This window comes from Triturus cristatus, chromosome 7 (assembly GCF_964204655.1).
Source record: "Triturus cristatus chromosome 7, aTriCri1.1, whole genome shotgun sequence".
Taxonomy (NCBI): domain Eukaryota; kingdom Metazoa; phylum Chordata; class Amphibia; order Caudata; family Salamandridae; genus Triturus; species Triturus cristatus.
Window position 1 is genome coordinate 1,201,727,978 of NC_140590.1, and position 27,766 is coordinate 1,201,755,743.

The 27,766-nt window shown below is 45.6% G+C and overlaps 1 protein-coding gene across 1 annotated transcript in view; it reads left to right on the forward strand.

Moving 5' to 3' along the window:
• LOC146811599 (transmembrane protease serine 9-like) overlaps window positions 1-27,766 on the forward strand; it is a 452,993-nt gene that overhangs the window by 110,696 nt on the left and 314,531 nt on the right. Inside the window, exon 2 of the mRNA XM_085618580.1 lies at window positions 17,301-17,336. Coding sequence (XP_085474706.1) covers window positions 17,301-17,336 — 36 coding nt within the window. The remainder of the gene's footprint in view (window positions 1-17,300; window positions 17,337-27,766) is intronic.

A 27,766-nucleotide genomic window follows, 5' to 3' on the forward strand; every position in this document is an offset into this window, starting at 1 on the left:
TGTAGACCTCTAATTTTGAAGGATTCTCTTGAATTCATTCTTCTAACTCCACCTTTAATCTGCTCTCATCCAGGTTCATCCTATTTTCCTGAAGTTCATTTTGAATTGAACTGAGACCTGCAATCAAATCTAAAGGAAAAACTGGACTAGGAACTGAAATAGGAAGTGAATCAGAATTTTGATAATTTGTAGTAACATACCCTTTGAGCCATTGATCAAATTCTGGAGGAGTTATCTCTGAACTCACTGCAGCTTTATTTAAATTCAGAGACCCATTCACAAAATTTGCATTCATACTGGGTTGAACATTCAATATAGATGCTTCTGAAGCTGTGACACTCATTTGCATTGTCAGTTCATTAGCATTATTGCCCATTTCAAGTAGTTCCATTGGCCTGATGGAAGCCTAGGCATCATTCTTTCGATCTGCTCAGTAGAATTGTGATTCGGATCAATATCGAGACCATAGATGCATGATTCATATGTTTTGCTATCAAATGTGAAATATTTCCATACACTGTTTTTATTCCAGCAGGTACAGTCAAAATATGAACAGCGTTCACAAGTAATCCAGACTCATAAAGAGGTACAAAAGGTCTAATCATCACAGGGACAGACAAAGTATCTGACTTATCTGAATCAGTCAAATTTAAAGAAGCTGCCGTCTCTGTTCTCCCAATTACGGGAGGAAACGTTCTCGCTTCTATCGGTGCCTCAGGCATCATTGGAGCATTAGATCTTACAGGTGTTCTTGTTGGTGCCACTGCTGCAGATCAAAGCTTATAAATTCTCCCTACTTCCACAGACAAAGTAATTTCACAGTCATGCGCACATACACTCATCATACGCTGGTGGGGCCCATTACACCAACATCCATTCTATTACCCTATCCGTACTGAATATAAAGAGAACTCCTTAATCAATCTGCACCTAATTTGAGGTCAATGCAACCAAAATTGAATTGTCTTGAGTCTTGATAAAAACAGTTAAACACATCTGAGATCTCAATAACATGACAAAGAAATAACCACCCGACACTGTAATTCAAACAAGAATTATTTTATCTAAATTAATTCATATGGAAATCATTCAATTTGCAAGATCATTATTCTCACATTTACCTATTCTGGCTAAATGTCGTTCTCTAAGTCAGGACAGGTTTCCCAGCAAAGAATTAAAGTCTCTCAAGCTGTCATGTAGAGTCACCGTCCTCTCAGTCAGCATCGATCCTCTTGAGCATAAGTTCAGGAAGAAGTGACCTAGACCCTCTCTAGTCTAGTAATATTTATACTAAAATTTACATACTAAAAGATAAAAACAAAGCTCTAAAATGTCCGTTGAGCAGGAAAGGATGTCAGCTTGCAACATTAGAAAAATCTCCGCTCTTGGATATCTCAAAATTCAAAACAAGGAAATAGGAAGTCCAAAACTAATTTGTAACATTCACTAACATTCACGGATGCCATTCTCCGGAATTGTATCACTCGCAGTGAAGCCACCACAAGTTTATCAAATGTTCATTTGTGACAACTGTTCTCTTCCAAGGATAACTGGCGGACATCCCAGAGTTGTCATCTTTTTCATAACTTTTAGTTCAGGCAGAGGCCGAGGTCACAATCAGCGAAGCCTCTCTTCATATTTCATCTACTCAAATGCAGACTGTAGATGTCGGCCATTTTCTTAACAGGCCACAATGGACAACTTAATTAAAAGAAACACAAAACAACGTTACTACATTGTATTGATTATACAGTGTTAATTCCCACTAATGCCCTTATGTGTATGTATTTATCTAGCCATTTGCAACATAAAAAAGCATTAAAGCATATTATTTTAAACCGCAATCTCATAACAAATATCACATAAGCCACACTTATTTAATTAATTTGCTCACCAACTTAGTTCACTTATTAATTTAGCCATGCAGTTGCATTCCCACGTGTAATTCCTTCCATTAGTAAAGTTGATTAATAAAAACTCAACAAAACTTAGTACTTGGGGGAGGAGCCTAGCGCGCAATCAAGATGGCCGCGTAGGTGCGAGGCTCCCGAGGACCTCCGTGACCTCCTACATAAATCCTGAAAATATCCTGTCCTAGATGAGGGGACTGTGTTGGTGAGCCCGAGCTGAGGTGTCACCCGTTTTCCGTTTCCAAATTGGACCTCGGACACCGGCGGGAGCACCGATCGAGGTTTGCGGCCTTCTCCACGCCGGCCCCCCGGATTGGAGTTGCGGGGCGATCCGGAGACAAAGTGATCAACAGCGGCGGGCAGGGCTGGGCGACTCGCGTACCCCGCACTTTCACTTTCGCTTTTGCACCCTCCTTGCTGCTCGGGCGAGGTTGGGTTGCGGGGCGGTGTGCGGTGGTGTGGCCTCGTTGGGGTGCCCTGCTGGCCCGCCGGCTGTGATCTGTCCTGCGGACCTGTGGTGCCCCCCCCCCGGAGCCCGTGAACTGGTTTGTCGGCCTTTTCCGAGGTGATTGGCACGATTTGGGGACTGAAACCATGTCCACAAAGCAAGATGGCGACCGGGCAAAGGTGAAATCGGCCCGCCGTGGCGCGGCCCATCAGTCCAACAGCATGGACCGCTACACCCTCCAGAAGGGATCTCCCGAGGTGCCGCATCGGTCCCCTGAGGGCCCGACTGATGCTCCTACGCTGCCCGCGGATCTGACCCTGCGAGATGTTATGGGCGCTATCGCCGAGATGAAGGCCTCGGTGGACCAGCGCTTTGATACGCTGGCGCAAAAGATTGACTCGGTCCACGTGGATGTTGGCCTGGTGAGGGCCGATTTATCCAAGACCAATGACCGGGTCGATTCTTTGGCCCACACCACTTCGGGCCTTACGGCGGATGTGGCGGCCCTCCAAAAGGAGGTGCGCCGGCTCGGCCAGGCGAGCGGCCTGATGGATCGTCGACTGGAGGATTCCGAGGGTCGGGCCCGGAGGAACAATGTCCGCATTGTCGGGGTGCCGGAGGGACGGGAGGAGGCGGCGGCGGACCTGTTTGTGGAGGATCTGATTCTCACCCATCTCCAGCCCCGGGGGCTGAGTAAATTCTTTGCGGTGGAACGTGCCCACAGGGTTCCCGGAGGAAGACCTAAGGCCGGAGCCCCTCCGCGGCCTCTCATTGCCCGGATTTTCAACTTTCGGGACAGAGATGCTATCCTTCAGACTTCTAGGCAACAAGGACCGGTCAGACTTGACAATATGGATGTGAACTTCTATCCTGATTTCACCCCAGCGGTCCAGAAGCAGAGACTGAGCTTTCTCGGAGTCAAACGTCGTCTACGGGACCTGAACCTCAAGTATGCGATGCTTTTTCCAGCTAAGTTGCGGGTGGAGGTGGATGGCCGCACGCACTTTTTTGATCGTCCCGAGGCAGCCGGGGACTGGTTGGACTCCTTGCCCGGGGATCGGGGCCGGGGGGGTGGGGGGGGGCGCGGTTGGAGGGGAGGGCTCGCCGGATCAGAACTGAGGGACTAATAGTAGGCCTTGCTCTGGACAACATTGTCGTCATTTTTGACTGTTCGTTAAGTCTCCCTCCTGTGGAGGTGGTACGGGGTCTCTTGGGGGCTCTCCCTCCTCCTCTGGGGGACTAGTTAGTTTAATCATTCATGGGGCGACAGGCACACTGCACTTTGGGGGGGCTATTTGGGCTCATGCAGGGGTGCAGGGAGGGGGGAGTTCTGTTGGGATGGGTGGGTTGGGGTGGGGTGTTGTTTGTTTTTACCGCAAGGCAAACCCTTTATTGTATTTGTGTTTTTAAGGTGCTCTCGGGGGGACGAATGATCGCTTCTGTATGTGATGGGGGGTAGGGACCTGACTTTATTGTCCTGGAATGTTAACGGACTGGGGGATAGGATTAAGCGAGGTGTGGTCCTGCAGTATTTGAAACGACTTTCGCCAGATGTGGTCTTTCTGCAGGAGACACACCTTATTGGTAATTCCTTTTGTGCCATGAATCGGCGTGGCTATCGTTTGGTGGCCCACTCGGGCTTCACGTCGGGCTCACGGGGGGTGGGCATCATGGTGAAGAACTCGCTCCCGTTGGAAATAGACGAGGTGCGCCATGATGAGAGGGGACACTACACTGTCTTAGTGGGGAGAATGGAGGGTAAAGTAGTTGTCTTTGTATCAGTGTACGTCCCACCGGGGTTACAGTCCACGACTTTTGCAGACCTAGGGCGCCTCCTCCTTGACCTTCCGGGGGGGCTTCTGGTGGTTGGGGGGGACTTCAATGCGGTGGTTTCTGGGACCGTGGATTGTCACCCCCCTAGGGACCTCCCCCGGGCGCAGGCGTGGCTGTCCGGCTTCTTAGATACACTGGGATTGGTGGACTGCTGGCGCTTAAAACATCCCACGCAGCTGCAGTACACTTTCCACTCGGGTGCCCATGGTAGCCTCTCACGGCTTGATTATGTCCTTGTCCCTGCGGCCTATGTTGGGAGGGTAGGAGAGGTGCGCCATTTGGCGCGGGGTATTTCAGATCACTCCCCGCTCCTGTTGCACGTTGATGTCTTCCCGAGGGGGGAGGGCAGAGTAGCTCCAATCAATGCCTGGTACCTGCGCGACCCCACCATTCGCGCTGATTTGATTAAATCCTTGCAGCGGTATTTTGATGAGAATGTGGGGTCCGTCCCTTCGGCTATCTCCCTGTGGGAAGCTTTCAAAACAGTCCTTAGAGGGGAGGCCCTCTCCTTTATTTCCCATGCCCGGAGGCGCGAGCAGGAGGAGGTGACCCGGGTGGAGGCCGAAATCGCTGAATTGGAGGGTGATCTAGGGGGTGGGGTGACGGATGCTGCACTACATGTCCTACAACTTAAGCAGGCGGCCTACAGGGCCCTCGTCACGGAGGCGGCCAGGGGCCTCTATAGAGAGCAACAGGGGCGACTGTATGATGTGGGTGATAAGGCTGGTAAACTGCTTGCATGGTTGGATAAAAAGGAGAGAGCGAGTCGTGTGGTCCCGCTGATTGAGAGGATGGATGGTGTGCGTGTCACCGAGCCAGAAGACATCGTCTCTTGTTTCGCGGATTATTTTCGCGAGGTGTATTCCCCGGTTTCTCCCTGCTCGGAGGATGATTCCCATGCCCTGCTTAGGGATATCGCGCTGCCTTCCCTTTCGGTGGAGGACAGGGTGTCGTTAGATGCCGCTCCTACCGCCGACGAAATTGCCCTCGCCATATGCTCGGTCGCATCCGGCAAGGCCATGGGCCCGAACGGCATTCCTATCGAGTTGTATAAGCTGCGACCGGATGTACTGGCACCCCACCTCCGTGCGATGTTCCTGGCGGCCCACTCGCTGGGCTCCCTCCCGCCGGACCAACGTCTGGCTACAATCGTGGTGATCCACAAGGAGGGGAGACCTCGAGACCGGGTTACATCCTACCGGCCTATCTCGCTCTTGAACGCGGAGCCCAAAATCCTCGCTAAGGTGCTAGCCAACCGGCTGGTCGGCGTGGTGGGCGACCTGGTCCACCAAGACCAGTCCGGCTTTATTCCCCATCGCAACACGGCCCTTAATCTGCGGCGCTTGCACGGGGTGCTCGCGCGTGTCCCGTTTGTGCGGGAGCCGGCCATATTGGCGTCCTTAGACGCCACCATGGCGTTTGACACGCTCGAGTGGCCATACATCTGGGCCATGCTGGCGAAGTTTGGATTTGGCCCGGGGTTCATCAGCTGGGTCAAATTGTTGTATTCGGGCCCATTGGCGCAGGTGGTGGTGAATGGAAGAGTATCGGTCCCATTCGAGTTGGGACGGGGCACACGACAGGGCTGTCCCTTGTCGCCGCTCCTGTTCGCGCTGGCCTTGGAACCCCTGGCGGAGTGGCTGCGGTGGCACCCTTCCATCCGTGGTCTTCGTTGGACCCCCGAATATGAGGACCGCGTGTCCCTATACGCTGACGATATCCTTTTGTACCTAGCCTCCCCGCGTAAATCATTGATTGTCCTGGTTGATGTTTTGCGCTCATTCGGCCGCAATTCAGGCCTTGTCATCAACTGGGCTAAGTCATGTGTGTATGTGCTTTCCGGGGAGGCTCCCGTCCTCCCGCGGGGCTGTCCGATCCAGATTGCCTCACAGGGGTTTCGGTACCTGGGGGTTTACATTACTCTGGACCCGGAGGCCCGCTACGAGCGGAATTTGCTTCCCCCCCTCCAGCGCTTGAAGGAGGACGTCGCGCGCTGGCGGCGCCTGCCGCTTTCGCCGCTCGGCCGGGCGGCATTGTTTAAGATGATGTCGTTGCCACGCTTCCTGTACGCTCTCCAGAATACTATGGATTTAGTCCCGGCGCGCTACTTCCGTGAGGTGGAGAGTCTACAGCGCCGCCTGTTCTGGGACGGGAGGCCGCGTATTGCCCTGGCGAAGTTGACGCTCCCATGGTACGACGGGGGGATTGCCCTCCCGGATATTAAACGGTATTACTGGGCCTCCCAGCTGGCTGCAATTAATCATGGTCTTTACGGGCCCGCCTTAAACCCGGCATTTGAAATGGACAAGATGCTCCTGCCTGGGGGCGATTATAATCGAGCGCTCTACTCTGGCACGCCCGGCCCCCGCCTGACGGGACCCACGCGTGTCATGGTACGAGTATGGCACGCGGCTAACGCAGCTATGGGGTGGAAGGACCGTTTGACCCGGGCATCACCGTTGTACGCGTCTGAGAGATTGGGCTCCCTGTGGACCTCGAAGGGCTTTGAGAAGTGGGACACGATCGGCATCAGTAAAGTGGGGGACCTCTGGACGAGAGGGGGATTTAAAACATTCGGGACGCTGCAGACGGAGTTTCAGCTGCAGGGCAGTGAATACTTTCGGTACTTGCAGGTCCGTCACGCGCTGGGCTCAGTCTTCCCAGACGTCGCCTCCATCCCGGAGTCTTCTCCCCTGGAGGATAGAGTGCTGGATGGCCACGTTCCGGACAGCACGATCTCCCTTATTTACAAAAAATTGATTAATGACCGCTCGGGCCTGCTGACTGGCCTCCGCGAGGCTTGGGTTGCCGACGGGCTGGAGCTGGACGACGAAGACTGGATTTCCGCGGTGGCCTCTCCGAAGGAGGTGGCCATACCGGCTCGCCTTCGTTTCGTCCAGCTTAAGATACTCCACCGGGTTTACATGACGGGGCCAAGGCTTCTGCGTATGGGCTATGCTGAGGATGGGTTGTGTAAGCGTGGGTGTGGTGCTTTGGCGACTTTTTTGCATATTTTGTGGGAATGCCCGAAGGTGGAGCGATTCTGGCGTGGTGTGCATGAGGTCCTGCGAGTGGTTACGCATGTCGCGCTGCTGCCTGAAGCGAGGAGATGCCTGCTGAATGTGTGGGAACCAACTGACTACTCGGTTCCGCAGACGCGATGGGTGACTCTGGGATATATGATAGCTAAGCGTGACATTGCTCAACTGTGGGGATCCCAGAGGCCCCCGGCGGTGTCGGCCTGGAAAGAACACATGGATTGGTGCATGTTCCGAGAAAAGGTGGTGTATGTGGCGAGGGGTAAGCCTGGGGCATGGGTGAAGGTATGGGGCCCCTGGAACGCCTACCGCGGGGGTATCTGCGCGCCACCATTGCTGCCTGCGGCCTCACCAGCCCCGTCCCCTTAGTTGACTCCTTTCCTAGCCCCGAGCACGGAATTCCCCCAGTCCTCGATCTGTTCCCCTTCCCCTCTTTAGACTCCTGTGGATGGCTGGGGTCCCCCATTCGGGGAGCACGTGCTGTTACTGTCGATTGCAGGTTGCCTTGCGGGTGTGGTTTTTGTGTTGTTTGTGTAAAATGAAACCGTATTGTGGGGTCAGAGTGATGTGGCCCACGACGCTGATACCTCCTGATTTTGCTCCTCTGCAACGCCAAGTGTTTTTGTATGTATGTCATATGCTCCTGTCATTCTAGCGGCCGGCCGGAAGGTTGTAGGCCCATACCTGTATATTCTTGAGATTGCAATAAACGGTTTCAAAAAAAACAAAAAAAAAAAACTTAGTACTTAATAATTAATCGTTAGTAATTTTAATTATGACATACAAAAATATAAACTGGTGTTTGGGTTTAAATAGAAAACCCTGCTCCAGCACCACATCCCTACTTGAAGCTTCATTATAAGGTGGTGGGTGATTTAATAACAACTCATTCAAAAGATCATCATCTATGTCACTCTCTTCTCCTTTTTCTTTATCTACTTTGTCTGAGTTTAAGTGCATTTTTTTCTCTTTTATCTTGCCCTTTGTTTCTTCACTAGCTGCTAATACTGGATATACCCATGTACCATGTATAATGTCTACTCTCCATAATTTCTGCTGAGTGTCCCACTTATCTTCTACATGATGATCCATTGTCCTTTCATACCTTCCTTGGTATTTCTCTCTATCTTTCTGATGTGCAACATGTTCCCAAACATTTAAAGCTTCGAGAACTGAGGGGCTTCTAAGATCTTTCATTTCATATATCTTTTTCCTTAACTTTTCTAAAATTCTCAAATTAAATGTTCAGTAACAAGGGAACTGTAAAGCCTCATCTTTCTCTGTGAGTGTGTGCCAACAATCGAGCCACAGACAGGGATGTAATCCTTTCTCCGTCATGACAATGTATCCTGGTGGACCTCAGCTGGCACTTCCACCTTTGTGTTAGCAAATCCTGTATTCTCCTTTTTAACTAGTTTTCATAATGTCTGACAGAGCTTCATGTTGTCTATATTCTGTGTTCACACATGATTTCTGTAAACTCAAGAAATGTTCTCCCACAATTTGCTTTTTTCGGCAATATCCACCAATAGCAGCATGAACCTAATGACCAAATGACATAGTCAACCAATCCCACCACAGCTTTACACCAACCTAGCAATCACAGCATGGCACACTGTGGCGTCAATCCCAGTCCTCACAGCAGGTCACCCTCCTTCACAATTTGCACCTTGCACGCTTTTCTCAAGGCAAAATGACAACACAATGCAAGCAACAAATAAACTGTTTGCTCCACTAAAGGATATCCACTCTCACAAGGTAACTAAGTTTTCTCTAATCATTTATTGCAATGAAATCTTGACCAGAGGCATTTTACCCTTAATTTTATCGTTATTCCTCATGCACTGAAGATCAACCATACCAATCATTTACCACTAACATACAAGAATCCCTTACCAAGGTGTGGTTGACGACGTCTCATGACCCACACCACAAACCAGCAGACAACTTACTCAGTGTCTTCTTCACTGAGACAACCCATAGACAAATATCTTGAGATCTTAGGCCACGGAGGACCCGATTACAACTTGAACCTTGCACAAAGCGCTACAATCATACATGCACTTTAACCATGTGCACTTTAACCACTTCCATAGCTGCCATGGTTTCAGATTCGTATGAGTGACATTTTCATAATTTCAATGTAATTATGAGTGACATTTCAACGAATAGGAGTGACACTTTCTCGCGAGCAAAATCAAGCAATGACGACGAGGGAAACATATAAATATGAGAAATTACACCCATTTCAGCTTCAAAATGGTCTTTAGAATCATGTTTTCAAACACATGTAGGTAAGCTAAACGGGTGCGGTGCAGCAGGCTTCCTGCCTAACTGGGGAGATAGCCACCCACACTTCTATAAGATGATGTGTACAGTGGCTTTAACTAAAAGACACACCCCAACCCAAAATGAGTTGTGTGCTAATGCAGCAGCTGAGAAAACTAAGCAGAGCAGACAGTGGCTGCAGTGCACAATTCTAGCCAGTACAGGGGCTGGCAGCTCAATTTGACCACACAGTCACAACATTTTCTTATTATGGACACAGCCATTAGCAACTGGACTCAGGCACATTTACTTCTTTCAAAGGTGGCGAGCCAGCACTGCAGCAATTGGCTGGCTGTCCCCGTGGCCAAGATGACTCCTCACACCGCATGATTTTGGCTCAGCCCTGAGCACATACATCTATCTCAACTGCCGGCACGGCTGGTGGGGTCAGGTCATGGGATACCATGTGCGAGCGCTGCAGGGGCGAGGTCACTGCAATATTGCCTGCGGCAGCAGTGTGTGCCAGCAGGTACACATGGAACCACATGTGGGGTTGGGTCCATCGCAGGATACCCCCTTGTGGTGTGAGCTGTGCTGTCATTTCCCCAACAGCACTTAGTGCATCTGATGGAAAACTGATGGGAACTGCCCCCACTCGCGTCGCAGGAGGCAAGAGCGGCCCCACATGTAAAATCATATGACTCAATGATCAATGACTGAGCAGCCATCCTCATATCAGTGAATGCTAATGGCGCGCGGTGTCTGGCACCAAAGAGTTACATTGTAGCACTGGGAAGCTCTAGGAGCTGTGCCAGAGCCCCCAAGCCTGCCGGGAGCAGCACAAACCACGCGCTGCCCATGCAGCATGTATCGTGCATTATTATATAGCAGCTCCAGGCTTGATAGCTGAGGAAGTTCTCTAATGCATGACTTTGCATTCCAGTACTGTGGTGTGGACCATCACACTGAAATTCGTTAGTCTAATGTGTAACGCGTGGTATTTGGCAGTGCTGCACTATCTGAGGGGCAGTCTACACACATAATCTCACTGTTATCCTTAAAGAAGCGAACATTGTACCTGACAGCTCTCCACGGTGCTACAAGAAGTGGCTCCACACATTAATCGCTGATTTGCAAAGTATACGAGGCACAGGAGGAAAGATGTTTAGTCCAGAATCATAGAGTTTGGGTAAAGGGAAGCCAGGATTCAACTCCTGATCATCTAGCTTCAAAGACTGAAACTGGCTGTTGACCAAATCTGCTGAACACTGAGAAGCTGATCATTAGGAAATAGTAGGAAATACAACCTGTGATGAGCACAGGGTTGAGTAGGAGACATCAATGAGGAATATTGTTTATATATAGTGTTTAAGAGCTCAGTTTTATTGTCAATGTTGTAAGAAAAGATGCTACTATTGCCCAATTAAGTAATGAATGTATTAACACTGGGAGGATGAAAGGCTGAGTTGGCCTTGCTGTTATCTGAACTTGTCACCTACGGGTAAACTTTAAATTGATCATGCTTACATTATGAGTGAAAATGCCTCAAAACATGAAGTGGAACGAAACACATGGAAGTGTGCTTAGACACGCACATATGTGCACACAAACACAATTATGCGTTACACAGATCCATAGTAGGGTCCAGCCAGCCACTGCTTGATACAATCCTTCACTAAATGATAAAGTAGTCTATTCTATAAACTGGGGCAGTGGCTCAGTGGACTAATGCATCCACTCCATGAATCTGTGCTTGACATAATGGTCCCTTACATTCTTATCCTCACATGTCCACTCAGCCTTTCATCCGTTCAATGTCGATAAAATGAGTTCAATTGAGTTGGGTAACAAGACAACAACTGTTATTTCAGCGCCAAGAGCCCCAAGAGTGCATATTACAAATGCACTTGTTATGTTATTCCCAGCCTACTGGTCCCGATCCAATATGACTCTCCTGCAAACAGTACGAAACAGAACCAAATACAAGGTCAACATGCCGCTTTGACCCAGGTCAACTAGTACACCAGAACCACAGGGGCACCTAGATTTTGAAAGTGCTATGAGACCATACTCATGTTATTTGAGCACTATACAAAGACACATTACATACCATGAGCAGTTGTCATCATTGTATGCTTAACTTGCTGAGCCATCTTGTCACCAGTACTTGATTACAAGATGTTGTGACAGAAGGACGTGGTTCACTCTTTTGTTCCTTGTATGAATTCATAACATTGGGGCACTGACTTGGAGTCTCCCACTCAAGAGCGGGTCCTAAGTGTGTCCCCTAACACACCTCCCACTATGGCACTTCCACTGACTACATTGGGGCTATCCTCTTAGCAAATATTCCCTCCCCTCTAAAACAGAGGTGTAGTGCCTGCTTGGCTTACCCCATCACTGGAGAGTGTGCAGTGTTAACTCTACTCCATTTCTCATTCAGGCCCTCGATGGACTAAAGGCAGCCTTAGTCATAGAACAGTGAGGTCGACTGTGCGACACTCCTGCACTCTCAGTCCGAACGAAAGGCTTTCGGTATCACACAAAGTGCATGCACCAAATAAATTGAATTGTTGTCAAAAAAGGGAAAGGAAATCAAAACAAGTACGCTCAACAAGCATAATAAATTGAGTGTGATGCACAGCAAAAAGGCGCCCCACCTTTGAGGTTTCTTCTTCTATAAGTTCATGATAAAATGTCCTAGTGATGTGACATCACACCACCATCGAAGACGATCATGTGTCCAGGATGTGCATTAAGTCACCTAGATTCCAATGCTTGTTATGAGAACTGTCAAGTTCACAAATCCACATCAGTTATTGATGGGAAAAGTAAGCATAATAGCAATACACAGGACAGTAGAAATCATGGTTCTCAGTCTACAATTGTGGTACAGGGAATGCAACAATATACTAAATCACTGAGCCATTGTTACAATTGGGAAAAGGTAAATACCAAATACATGTTTCAACAAGAAGCCCTTAAGTTGACTTCAAATTTTGTTTGCTTTATCTGTTCAAAAACGCTGTTAAATGAAATAAAATCATAATAACCATGAGAAATTACATTTCATATTTACAAATTATTATTATATTACAGTACTTATTGTAAGTAATACCTTATTAGTGCAAAATTAATTACTTTCATATAAGTGCACATTTTCTAAGTTTAAGAGAAATAAAATTGTTTGGTAATATTCGTAAAAAACATAGGGGCAGATTTATGTTGCACTTGCGTCACTTTTGCGCCGCCGTTGCGTCACTTTTGTGACGCAGCAGCGGCGCAAATCCTGCGCCATGGTGCGGGGTATTTACAACGTGACGCATCTGGGAGATGCGTCACGTTGTAAAGCCCTGCGCCACATGTAGGCGTTCTGGAGCAGGGGGGTGCGTTCCGGCGCAGGAACGCCTCCTAAAAGTGGCTGAGTGAAATCTACAAGATTTCACTCAGTCACTTTTAAGGCCATGCTGCGTCAAAACCCTGCGCCTGCTTGAAGCAGCCGTAAGGATTGACGCAGCATTGTGAAGATAGGTCCCCCCAAAGCATTGCTGGAGCTGCGTCGCGCTTGCGACGCAACTCCAGCAATGCACCACTTTTACGGCACAGATGCGTCACGCATCTGTGCCGTTTTTGCCCCATGGTGCGCCGCATTATAAATGCGGCGCATCCAAGGTGGCGGAGCTGGGGCGCACAATAACTGGCGCATCCCTGCTGATATGCAGGGATGCGCCAGTTATTATAAATCTGCCCCTAGGGGCAGATTTATGTTGCACTTGCGTCACTTTTGCGCCGCCGTTGCGTCACTTTTGTGACGCAGCAGCGGCGCAAATCCTGCGCCATGGTGCGGGGTATTTACAACGTGACGCATCTGGGAGATGCGTCACGTTGTAAAGCCCTGCGCCACATGTAGGCGTTCCAGGGCAGGTGGGGGCGTTCCGGCGCAGGAACGCCTCCTAAAAGTGGCTGAGTGAAATCTACAAGATTTCACTCAGTCACTTTTAGGCCCATGCTGCGTCAAAACCCTGCGCCTGCTTGAAGCAGGCGTAAGGATAGACGCAGCATTGTAAAGATAGGGCCCCCCAGAACATTGCTGGAGCTGCGTCGCACTTGCGACGCAACTCCAGCAATGCGCCACTTTTCGGCACAGATGCGTCACGCATCTGTGCCGTTTTTGCCCCATGGTGCGCCGCATTACAAATGCGGCGCATCCATGGTGGCGCAGCTGTGGCGCATAATAACTGGCGCATCCCTGCTGATATGCAGGGATGCGCCAGTCGTCATAAATCTGCCCCAAGATCTCTAGTATTAATCTACAAAGTTTCAGGCTCATATCTCAAAGTTTACCAGCGATACAACCTATGTTTCTATGCAATGTATTCTCTACAAAGCATTTCAAGAGCACGAGGCCAATTATAACATCAAATCTCACCGTTTTTTATGTATTAGTTTAAATGTGCATATGTATCTCTTTATAACGTTTAAAAGCACTCTTTTCTGGTCCATCTGCTACTCTTGTCTCTTTCACATGTCTATGTGTGCAATGTGGCATTTCCAAATTCAAGTTCTCAGTTCTGCATCTCGTTGTGTATTATGTTTACATTTTTTTGCTTCATCAGTACTTTCTCGTATTATGTTTAAATTTGTTTTGCTTCATCAGTACTTTCTCCACATGTAATCCTCTCATATAAACATTCTGCAGAATTTAATCCTTTTTTGCTACTTTTTTCACGTGATTGGCAAGGCCAGTAGGTGTGGCTTTAATGTGCTAAACAGCATTTCTGCATGCCAATGTTTAAATTTGTCAGCACATTATTACCAGACGTATTGACTTTTCCAATTCTTGTATTAGGTTTTGTCTGCACCTAATGTGGCTTATGTCATAACTTTATTGAATTGTGATAGTTGATGCCTTCTTCATTAAGCACCCCTGGAGGAGTTGAGGCACGAATTCTGCCATAGCTACCTAAGGGCGATCCGATTATCAATGAGCTTTTGGGAGTGAATAGTTGTATTGAGAGTTTTGTGGAAACACTCAAACTTCCAGCATATATTTAGGTGGCAAAGCCAACTCAGAAGTACTGTTTCCACACTATACGGCAAAGTGTTCTGTGGTCCCTTTTTTGCATAGTTGTCAATCATCAATTGCACCATCGTGACTGGTGTCTCTCAGGTACACATGCACTGTAGACTCTCCAAGGTCATCCGAGAGTCAATACATTATCGCCAATGGCTAGTGAGATCTCAATTAATTGGCTACATTTTATCAAACTTGCAACAAGATTGCCATAGCTAGTTCATCTGCCCTGACGCTTGAGAACTACAGCTCCTCCTCGTCGACATGACCAGGCACCTGAGCGGTAAACAAAGTTTACCACAAATCTTTTTCCCAGCAGGGAATCACAATGTGTGATTCCGCATACCATTACTCCGCAAGTCGGAACAACGACTTGCGGGGGGGGGGGGGCGGGGGGGGGGGAGGTGTTGGATTTAAAATCCAACACCTTCTCTATTGTCCGCACAGACTGGAGTTGGAATAGTAAATTATACTATTCGAACATCCAGCACCCCCCCTCCGCAAGTCGTTGTTCCGACTTGCGGAGTAATGGTATGCGGAATCACAACGCGGTTGTTGTAACGACCGCGTTGTGATTCCCTGCGGGGAAAAAGACTGCGGGATACCAACATACATTCGAGGGAGCCGCAGTACTCCATATTCCATAAACTGCAACTAATTGCAGGCCTGCTGAGATGTGGCAGGCAGCAAGAATCTTCTATGATCATAGACGGGTGTAATTGCACATACTGTCTTCAAGACACAGGAACCCCATTCTCTTTGCTCCCAGGCAATTCTAATATTGTCATCATAAATTAGCTAAAAGCAAAACATGTTTTATTTATGCATAATGGGCCTTTTCTTCGCAGCAAACTTTTCAAGCCCTCTACTAACTTCCCCGTTTGAAAATCTGAAAAGATGGCTGTTGGTACAGTAGTTGGTAAGGGCACAGATTGTATACAAAATGGTTTTACATTTTTTTTTATTCTGGAAATAATTTCAGTTGACCTGATTTTCAAGCCAATTCAGTTCCATAACTTGGATCCAAAAATCCTAAGTACTTTTCCTTTCCCACAGCTTTTTTCTTGTATTTTCACATCACCAACCTTGATTACAACTTAGACCTAAACAAGTTGTGTATTCGGATAATCTGGATATAAAACAGCGTCAACTCTAGGCTGACAAACATATGGATTAACCCGGGTGTGCCTGCGCTGTGCATTGTACTTTTAGCAAACTGTGGGGCACATTTACAAGCCCCTATCGCCATGGGAACGTCCCTTTTTACGACATTCCTGTGGCGATAGGAGCTTTGCCTTATTCACAAGGCAGCATTAAGTCGTTTAATATGGCTTAATGCTGCTTTGTAAACAAAGCCCCTTTCACACTATGCTTAGCGTGAAAGGGGAGGGTAATGGGTGTTGCTGTGGGCGTTCCACTGCAACACCCATTGATTCTGACGCTGCCCCCTATTTACAAGGGAGGCATAAATAGGAGGCAGCGCCAGAATCAAGACTAGGAAAAACCTGGTCTTACTCTGGTGCAACGAGGAGAAATGTTTCATTTCTCCACGTTTTTGCTGTTTTCATGTGTGCCGTCTTGTGCCAAGATCCCCTTTCTGCACATAAACAATACATGTTTTTAAATGCTGTTTTGCAACGTCTGTGTGTGCTGCATTAAGCAACAGACATAGAAGTTACAAAACGGCTTTCAAAGATTGTTTATGTGCAGGAAGGGGGTTGGCGCTAGGCTGCTAAGTGTAGCACCAGCGCAGGGAGGAAATGCAGGGCTGCACCATATTCTTGTAACTATGGTGCAGCCCTGCGTTTCTGAAGTGGCGTCCTGAGGCTTTAAGCCAGGAAGGATAACTCCTCACACCGCCACTTCCGTTGTAAATATGCCCCTGAGATTGATATAAATGTTTTTGTGAATTAGGCATGGCAACACTGTGGTTTTGGATGTGTTCCATGCCTACGTGTCTGCAGTAGTGACTTTCATTCGATGACTGTATACTCTGTGTGAAGAGTATGACAAGCTTCCGCTTGCCTTTTATGCAAAGCAATATCTCAACTACCATTTTCATGCAAACAATCGCTAAAGCACAACAAACAAGCAACGATTTTTGCAAGAATTTAACTCCTTGTGTGCTCATGACGGCTCCCGGCCGTCATGAGTCATGGTGGGCGTGTGCTCATGATGGCCGGGAGCCGTCCGAACATTGCCGCTCCGCCCACGCGGTATTAATTCCCCGCCTGTGCAAGAGAATTAATCAGTGGGCGGAGTTCGGACGGCCGCCGGCTGTCATGAGCACACGCCCATCTTGATTTATGATGGCCGCGGGGCCGTCCTGAGTACCGGAGCGCCACGCCAAACCCTGCTCCCTCTCGCACCGCTGCAAAATTTGCCCGGCGGCGAAGGGGTTAAAGTTTTACAGAAAAATTGCAATTTGCACTATCCATAAGGCTATTGTGAGCGCTACAAGCTGCACGCTAAAGTAGATCGGAACATGGGAAAAAGTGACGTACCGGTGGGGCAAGGGGCTTGTAAATAAGCCCCACAGTTCTTCCTGGCTGGTCTTTGTTGCAGCGGCTTTGGTGCTGTTGGCATTTACTCCAAATTGTGACGCCCAGTCTCCCACATTGCTTTCAGTTAAAGAGCACTTTTATAAACAGGAAATGCTGCATTCACTAAGTGAACACAAATACTTGCGTGTATCCAATTTAAGCATCTCTTTTTCGCTTACTTTTCAGAAAATGTTGCCGGTCAAACTTCTGCAGCACGTAATGGTAAGAAATGTGTATTTTCATTTTTTCTACATTGTTTAATAAATGCAATTGTGTGTGTCTGTATAGACTTTTTTTTTTTATTTCATGTTTATCCAAAGTGTATTTTACATCAGAGAGAAATCATTTCATATGTATTTGAACAATTTTTCCAATAGTCCAACTTTGGTTTCTGAATTTATCTCAGAGCAATGTATTTGTAGTTGTTGCCTGGAGGGCACATCATACACGTCTTGGCCTAGGAAAGCTATAGATTCTGTACATTACTGAGCATGTCAGTGGTTAGTATGGCTAGAAAACACTTTGGCAGCCAGCTTGAATTTCATCAAATTCGTTTCTAGACACATTACAGCTGGAAGAGTATCTCAGTGCCTATGTGTGTTTCTAGAAATAATCGCAACCAACTCGCAGAATTTTAGGCGTGGCTTCAGCCAACACCGTTTCAATTTGCTAAAATTATATGTATAATATACCTATACGCACTTTCAGTCACCTTTTTCTTCCACCTACTGCAGCATACCCCATAGGCAAATGCTTAGCCCACATCAGCCATTAGCTAACTTCACTCACACACAAATTAGATCGCTCAGTGCCAGGAACTACTATAGCAATGTGTGCTTTTTGAGACCAAGCATATTTTTGCTTTGAGCCAAGTATCTTTTTTTTTAGAATGAGGTGTGCCTAACAGCTTCTCCTGCAACAAGGTTCTACAAAAACATGACAATTCCTAAATTAGCATTGACAACAACAAAGGGCTGCGAGACAACCGAATACCTATTAGCTTTGGTAAAGCTCGTTATACAATCGTACAGTTAAATAGTTACTAGGATTGAACGTAGTTTGTATGCAGGGTGATGAAGTATAAGACCTAAGAATGTATTAGTCCCCAATTTCTTTGAAATATAACATTGTCTCTACCAATACATTTTTTCATTTCTCAGACCTCCCTCAAATATAGGATTTTTTCCACTTGTCTGTTTGAGAGGAAGTCTCTATTTCTGTTTCTGTCCTACGATTGCCCAAATATTTGGGAATATGTGAGGACTGTGGATATTATGTGGAGATTTCAATTGGTCTTGTACACTTCTGCATACGTAATGCTACACAAATTGTCCAGATTCAAAGAGCATATCTAATGCAAGTATGTATACATGATGTCATTTTGGAAGAGGAAAGAGGGAGATTTTTAAAACATAATCAGGAGAATGCATTTCTTCCATTGACTTCTATTGCGGCCTGCATTGGGCCTATTGGCATATATGGGACTTGCAAGTGAGCTGCTGCAGGGTTGGATATCAGAAATTCAAATATACGTTTTTTTCATACCTGTCAGGAGCAAAGAGAAATCACTATGGCAGGCAGAGAAAGCATGACGAAAATGTTATGCACTTGCTTGCAGGAGCAGGTTACTGGCAGTGCATAATCCAATTAACACAAGACCAGCCTCTGCCATCTAAAACCATCATAGGAGCCAGGTTTCTGCCTGCAGGAATCGGGAGGTGGGAGACTACCCTTGAACTGAGTCGCTGAGTCGGGAGGGTTGGCATGTATGAGTGTGGTACAAGTGCAACAGAAAGAAAGGACCTCATTTGGTGGTTTGAAGGAACTCAATGAACTCTATGAAGCAGCAAGCTTTCATGCCACCCAATCTAGAGGTGATTGAACCACAGGATTGCCATTTAGAAGCCTCAGCTATCTCTGCCAACATTAACCCCTGGCTCAGGGGTTCGACTGCCACAGGACAACCAGGTCATAGTGACTGTCACCTCACTAACTAGAAAGTGAAGAGACTGTCTCAGAATTTCCCTCCCCTTGTTCCCCATGCAAGGCATGCCGGACACGTTCAGGGAAAAGGGAGTATGGCCCCAATACACACAGAGAATCTGCTCACACTGTGTTTGTTGATTGTTCCCTACGACAAGATAAGGAAGTCAAAACGAATCTGAGGAGGAACATGTTAACAAGCTGTAAGACAATATGCAAGTATTTTCTGCGAACCTTATGACTTGGATATTTGAAGCTCCTCAGTAGTTCTGATCATGCACATTCCATACAATTACCATTTCCCCTTAAAGAAAGGGCGAGATTCATAAGGGATTGGATTTAAGCAATCAATACAAATCAGTTCAGCAGGTTTGGTGGCTGAAATTTCACCCACCTCTCCAATGTCAGTGTTTTCGAGTAGGGGTGGCGGAATTAGCAGAATTTCACTCTGTGGAATTCCACTAAGTTACATAAAAACTCTGCAAGATTAAATGGAGTTCTGCGAGTGGGCGGAATTTAGCACGTCACACTGTTTGTGCTGATTGTTAGCACCAGGAGCTTGTTCCTAGCTCCAAAATAAGCGCAAATTGCACCAAGTGATTTTGCCTCTCGGGTACTAAAAAGTGTCCCTTCCTGCACAAAATCAATCTGTGGCAACCATTCCGTGCCAACCACAGCACTGAGACAGCGCTGATCACCACCGTAGACAACATCAGAGCACTCTTTGACTGTGGAGAAACTGTGGCCCTGATCCTCTTCGATGTCTCTGCGGCATTCTACACCATCTCCCACAGCACGCTCCTCAACAGACTCTACAATATATTGCAAGCGTATGGGGATCAAAGCATTGATGCCCACACCAGTCTTAACGTCCCTATAGTTTAAACACAAAACAAGGTGCAAAGAGCTTGGGACACAATCCCCTAGGTCCCAATATAGAGAAACCAGAAGAGACCTAACTGGTTCCTCTAGTGCCATACAACAAAACAGCTCAGCACACTTATAGAACTTCCTTTCAAACCAGACGATCACGTGGAGGCGGGTGCATTTATTCACCGACACACATTTAATTTAATTGAGCCTTTTTTGAATCGGTAAATGTACAGTGTTTGGATACACGTATTTTCAAATCAATTGGCCAAACACATTGGCAACGGATACATGAAAAAAAACAAATCTTACACTGTGAGCCCTGAAGAAGTCCGATTGTGGATAAAAAGTGTTGGCGGTTGCAAAATAATTTGTGAATAAAGGATGAATTTCAGTATCGAAAGAACATATCGACTCTTTCTTGGGAAAACAATTGTGATATAAATCTATCTTATTGTGGGCTGCCTACATTTGATATCTATAAGTGTGCTGAGCTGTTTTGTTGTAGACTCTACGATATAGGCATACAGCAAGATACCCTCAAGCGGATCGCCTCCTTCCTTACAGGATTCACACAGAGAATCCGATTGCCGTCCTTCACTTCCGCATCCGAAGACATAATATGGAGCATAACACAAGGATAATCCCTCAGCCCCACCCTGTTCAACATTTACATGACCTCCCTTGTAGACGTCATCAAATCTCTTGGACTCAATATAATCTCCTACGCAGATGACACTCAACTGATCCTCTTGCTCACGGATGACCCCTCCAACGCGAAAACAAACTTCCGCGACGCCATGACGAATGCAACCAAATGGATGAGAGACAACTGCCTCCAACTCAACTGAAACAAAACTGAAGTACTGATCTTTGGGAAGAACACCTCTGCATGGGACCACAGCTTGTGGCCTGCAGAACTCTGATCTACACCAACACCAACCGACCATGCACACAAGCTTGACTGGTATTTTGGTTTCTCTCTGAAGTTTCTGGTATTGTGGCCAAATATATAACACAAGTAACATATGCCTTAAACATGCCAGGACTATTGGCTTGCCAATGGCTGTTAGCTGTTTAAGATAAATGCGTAACAACTATGATTTTGTTGTAAATAATGAATTTTGAAAATGTTTCTTTTCTGAAATTGCAAGACTTTAAATTAAATATTATTGAGACCTGTGGAAGGAGTATTGGACTTCACATATGTGAAGTTTATGTTTGACATGCATGCCCTTTTTTTCGCCACAATTCGTCCATCTGCATATCTTAAATCTCATCGCTTTCCTCTTCGGAACCTTCTTTTCACTCTTTTCTCAATGTATTTCCTAGCATGTCTTTTACTTCACCTCCCTCAAACATACAGTGCACTCACATGTAAGCAAGTTATTTTCTTTTAATTTTGCCTTGTCAATATTTTTGACAAATATGTAACCCCTTCACACAGTTACACAGGAATTCAATTGCAACTGGAATATGTGACCATTGCCCTGTGTGCTCTGCAGAGTGGCCAACCCACGGACAGGCACTGCGAGAAACTCATAGTGACTTCAGCCACAGGGTCAGAGCTCCCATTCAATCGCGTGCCGCCATAAACACCTGCTGCAACTCAGTTCAACATATTCACTAGAGTAATAGGATGCACAAAAAACACAGGAAGATAACATGATGAAAAAAGCTAACACTTTTAATGCAAGATTAAGTAAAACATGTAAAATAGAAACAGGAACTAAATCGCTGACATGCATTACCATAATGTTTTTAAAATTCATTGTTCAGAAATCAATCAGTGTTTTAGGCATTAGTGTTGACAGCATGAATTTAGAGCCCAACAGCAGCCTGTTTGAATGTCTGTTTTAATACCATATGACATAACCAGATCCCCATAACTAAGCAACCACAAACATCTTGCATGCTACAAAGTTTAACTGCCTTCAAAATCAAAACGTCCAGATTGGGGATAAAACATTCTAGAACCATTGCGCTGTTCAACCTTAATAAATTTAGAACCTTAATAAGTACCAAGTGTGGCCGCCATATTCTAGGCATGCAGCCTGATGGAATTTATTGGTTATTGACACTTTTCCGGTAATTTACAAATAAGGACACTGTATGCATGTAATTCTCCCTTCGTGCTTGACTCCCTGAAAAGGTCAGGATATTTGGATCAACTTCACCGGGAAGCAAAAGACCTTCATGACATTTGGATCAACTTTGCCTGGAAACAAATGCAACAGCTTCACGTTAAAAGGGGTCAGAGACCTACAACAAGGCCCTGGGGTGTTACAGTGGTTAGCTTGACCAGGAGTCTTAGCACAGTATACCTAATACAAATTCAGCACTGACTCCAATTATTGATGAAAAGACACTGAATCTTACTTACCGCACTTGCATCCAATCCTACCCTGTGACGAATGGAAAAGGGGGGAATCTATGCATGTGAATGACGTCTGACTTCATGCAGCCTGCAATGCCTAAAACAGTGACGCCTGCAATGTCACTGGCCTGCAGTGAATATAAACAAAGTCTCCCATGGCAGTGAAGGGCTTTTGAAAGGTAAGCTCTGCGTGGTGTGTCACATTGCAGAAAGTGGATTTACTGCCTGTATTCTGGCTGCTTGTTTGGACCAAAGCGATACCAAAGGGGATGATGGACGGAGCGTTTGAGCAAATCAAACACTCACCCCCAGTCAACTGATCTGGGTTTAATCCATCATCATTCTTCTTTAGCTCACTCCACCACCCCAGTTCAGACATAGCCATATGCAAATCAGTCTGACCCTGCGCCTCATGGGAACAGTCCAGCCCGAACTGCCAAGCCATGTCTTCCCTGGACCGGAAACAAGCATCCTGGGACCAGTTTCGGGTTCACAACCCTTTGGTATCGCTTTGTTAGGACCAAGGCAGGGGAGGCAGCCTCAGACAAGCAGCCCAAGCTTAAATACATTGACTTATTTAGAGATACGATCTGAGATTGCATGTCTAAATAACTCAATGTATTGAATATTTTTCACAGAAAAGATGCAGGAATTTCAGAGGGGCACAGACCCAGAGCCCAAAAGCAGAAACCGCCCCTGGGTCAATATGTGCCAATCCAATAATGTTTTAGGTGGTTCTCTTCTCTCCCATTTGCATTGATATTATACAATGGCAATTGGCTTCCCCAAAGGCTGATAGTTACATTTTCAGCTTGTCTCCTCCTCAAACAACTGCAGAGTTCTGAGGCAATTGGGGCAAAATCACTTATGAACCACTCGCTTAAAAAAGTTCAGCACTGGGCCCCATGTTTTTTTATAAATTTCTTTTTAGTGCTAGTCAGATTGTGTGTTCTCCATGCCCATCAACAGACAAAGCTCATAGAACCAGCATGCAATATCCAGTTTCTTTCTAGATTTCCAGTGGAGGGTTATTACCACTTGTTGCACACAGCATTTGCAATATAATTGAGCACGCAGCTTAGATAATCCCTTCCAATTGTTGATGTCTTATTCACAGCAGGATCAGTGATATTTTGTTTGTTTTTATTTAATGTGGGCTATTAATTCTTTCCAGAATGTTTACCCTCTGATGCATTCAAACCTGATATGTGTGAATGAAATCTCTCTTTTAGAGCATCTCCAGCATTTGTCAGAGACATCAAGGTATATCTTATGTAGGTGCTAGAGTGTAGGTACTTCTGTTACATTATCCTGTAGTGAAATCCTCATTACTTCTCACAGCCTTTTCCAGTCATTTTCCTTTAAGTCCTGTACTATTTCTTTTACCAATATCGGTATTTCCATTTCCCCCAAGAGTACTAGCATGTAGTATCTCATAATTCTGGACATTAACCAGGAGAATCTTTTGCATTGCCTGATGTAGAGTTGAAATTTTATTTTTTGCCTTGTTGTGGTCTCTTTGCTTGTGAGGAAGAGGCCCCAAAGATCCAGTTGTAAATACTGCAACATTTATTGCTCCCCAACCTCAAAGGCCTTTTTGCATTATTCAAATGATTTGATCTTCCCTCTGTCAAAGATGTCTAGAAGTGTACTGTATTCACCCTATTCCAAGTGCCTACACTGCTGTCCAGGTTCTGGGAATAACTGAAGTTTACCGTGTATGGACATGTTGGGAGAAGAAAACATTGCTAGGCATTCACAATTGGCTACTCTGTCCTAAACCTTCAAAGTAGTTTTCACAAGGAGGGAAATTTATGAACTTTTGGGGTTTTCCTTTTCAAACAGGCCAAGTTCCATTGTAACGTTCCACTACTGCCTAGTCCAAGTATATTCACCACTTCTCTGATCACAGTTTCCTTCACAGTCCATTTCGCTATCATTTGAAAGTATACTGCCTGATAATACTTCAGCAAGTCTGGACAAGCCAGACCTCCCCTTTCCCTTGGATCCCTAAAGATTCTGCTGCTTTCCTCTGGTCTACCACCTCCCCAAATAAATTTCAACTTTTTGCCTTGAAAGGTGAGTAGCTCATATTTTTGGAATTAACAGCATAAGTGACTGAAAGAGGTATGCCAAATGTGGCAAAATAATCATCCTAAGCATGATTATACTGCCCATCCGTGAAATGTGAAAGCCTCGCCATCATTGCAGGTCTTTTACAATTTTATGCTTTAGGGCTAACCTGTTAACCATATACTATTCTCCTACTGTATTTGTGATGTGAAGCCCAGGTATATGATTTTGGGAGACACAAATTGGTGTGACCATTGGAGTCTTTAAGATTTGGAAAATGCTCCTGTGAATGGGTAATGTTTAATATCTTTGACTTCTGTTTGTTTAATTTGAAACTCAAAATCTCTCCAATTCCTCCAGCAAAGATAGTCATGCTGGAATCGATGTTTCAGGCTCAGTCGCTGTTAGTACTGGATAGTCTGCGACGAGGCTTCTCTTGCGTCCCTCAACCCAAATGGGATTCCTGTTATGCTAGTATACTTACTGCTATTGTACAGGGATCCACTATGAGTGCAAACAACAGGGGTGATAGTGGACAACCCTAATTTGTCCCTTGCTCAAACTCAAAACTGTCCAGCTTGCTACCATTTACCCATATTCTTGCTTTCAGAGATTTGCAGTTGGGCATAATCCAACCCGTCATGTTAGGATTTATAGCTATTTTCCATAGTACAACCTGCAAAAACTCTCCACTCCCATGATCAAATTCCCTTTCAGCACATTGTGATATTAGTATCACTGGGGTCATTATTCTTTCCTCCTTTTCAACCAAGACAGAAAAGCTCCTGAGGTTAGCCCATCATGGACTGCATTTAATTAAGCCCACTTGATCGGTCTCCACTAACTATGGCATAAGATCATTGATCGATGCAGTCAATATTTTGGTAAATACACTCACATCAGTGTTTAGTGGAGCTATAGGCTAAGAGGTTAGCGATTCCTCAGCATTTGCCATGGTATTTGGGGTCAATGTTATATCTGTTACCAGCATTGATTGTGTGACATGCTTCTCTCATTAAAATGTGTTACATGAATTAAATAGGTTGTAGCTGTAGAAGGAGCATTTTCTACAGACTTATAAATGTACCATTTGAGCCCGATGCTTTGCTTGTGTGACGTGCTAGACTGATGTCTCCCCAATGTGTTAGTGCCTCAAGACAGTCTCAAGAACGATCCGGAACTTTACTCGTCCACAGGAAATCATTTATCTTATTAATATTTTTATACCCCATCATATATATGGTACCCTGGAAATTGTCTTCATGTCGTTTTCCAGTATTGCTCAGCCCTCTGTGGGTAATCAGAGACCTCCCACACGTGCCTTCACCTTCTGGTACCTAAGTCCCCTAGCTAGCAGAAGGCTTACTGTATCACCTTTGTCTTTGAGTATTTGCAGCAGTTTAAGCATTAGCCTTTTAACTGTGTTTGTTGTAAGTGACAGTTGGCCACTGAAAACCATTACTTGTCTACGACATGTTCTTGATGGAACTTGCTTATCAAGTATCTCTAGCACTTTTATCTCTGCTGTTATGTTTTCCACCATGAGCCTCCTCTCTCTGCTGCTTTCTATGCTCCATGTTATCCCCCTCACCATCGTCTTAAATCTCTGTAACACTGGGATGGCCTCCTCCTTCTTTTCCTGAAGTAGTTGGAGACTCATGTGACCAATTTGGCCTTGTGTGCTTGTTCAATAAGTATGTTGAGGTTCTAGGACTTCAATGTATTGTTTTTGCCAGTGGACATGGTCTGATATAGATATTTCAGATATCTTCACCTCTCTAACTCCTCTATCAGACTATGTGATATATTCGGGAGTATGATGTGTGGACAGGGGCGTACAAAGAATAATCCTTCTAATCAGGATGGATCATACACCACATGTGTTCTCCAAGTCTTAAATGTCACTTTCATCTCTTTAGCCATCCCTCCTGTTGCATTTTACCCTGGGACTTTCCTAACCCATTCTGGGTCCCATACCATATTTGTGTCTCCTCTCAGGATTACCTCCCCTACACTCCCCCAGACTCAGGTTCACTAGTTCACCCAGGATTGCTCTCTAAAAACTATCTTTATTGAATGTTACATTTCAGCCAAATAATACATCTGAACCCTTATGTATCGGCTTTCTGGATCTCTCGTTACTTTCATTTTGTCCACTGATACCTCTAGTATTTCCTATGCAAAACAGCAACCCCTGCCTTTTTTTAGGGTGCTCATGCCCAGAAGTGAAGGGGATATTTCTTGTGTTTCAGACAATGTTGGTCTTCTCCCGCTAGATGTGTTTCCTGTAAGATATATAGGATAAAGTACCCCTGCCATACATTTTAAGGAAATTGTCACCAAGGAGTTCAATAACCATATAGAGGAACAAGGCAAGATCGCCTAACTGCAAGGTGACTTGCAATATACTTATCTTGTACAGCAGGGGGCACTTTATCCCTTAAAATACATTGTCCACCATCACCTTTCAACAAATCACTTAAATCCTTGGGTCATTGCTCTTTTCTATAAAAAAGAGAGCATGTATGCAATCACAAAGAATACAAATAGAATCTTGAGTGCAAAATTACATCCATAACAAAAAGCTGTTAGATATTTGTTGCAAGAATATATTAGAATCAGTTTAATACAAGTGCATTTTCTTAAGGGTACAGTAGCTCAGAATGTGCAGAAACGTGCAGAAAGATTATTACCTTTGCTATAAGAAACATATTGCCATGCATGTCTCTTTTTGTTTGTCACCTTACAGCTAGAAAAACAAAGCGGAAGAAAGAAAAATAATGTTTCATTTTGTTCCTTAAACAGCTGCTTTAATTATTCTCTATGACTTGACCTGCTTTTCTCCTTTGCTGGTGGCTCTAGCAACAGGCATTGTGATGTCAAAGATGGACTGTCATAAGTTATAACAGTTGAGTTCTGACGTAATTTCTTTATAACAGATGACTGAGTTTTGTCATAAGCCGCTAGAGATGGGTTTTATACAGGGAAAGCAGAACCCCTTGTTAAGTACAAATGGTTCATGGTTCGTAATATAACCCAACATTCTTTTCCTTATATTGGGAGAGTGAAGACCTCTCAAATTAAGTGATTGATTTAAGTTTGAATTTATATTAGGAAATGTTTACAATGTTTCATTCTGTTCATCAATCCTCTCCTAAATTGTGCGCTGTCCCCCTTCAGTCCTGCCTCTTAACTTTAAATGGAAACGGCTTACCCGAGCCCCAATGTAACTTAAGTAAAAGGTCTCTAAGTGACTATCTGATGCCTAGGATTGCTCCCCTCCTGGATTATGAAGGTTAAATGCCTTGTGACTTCCTTTCCCCCTACTACTCACCATTTCCAGATCCTC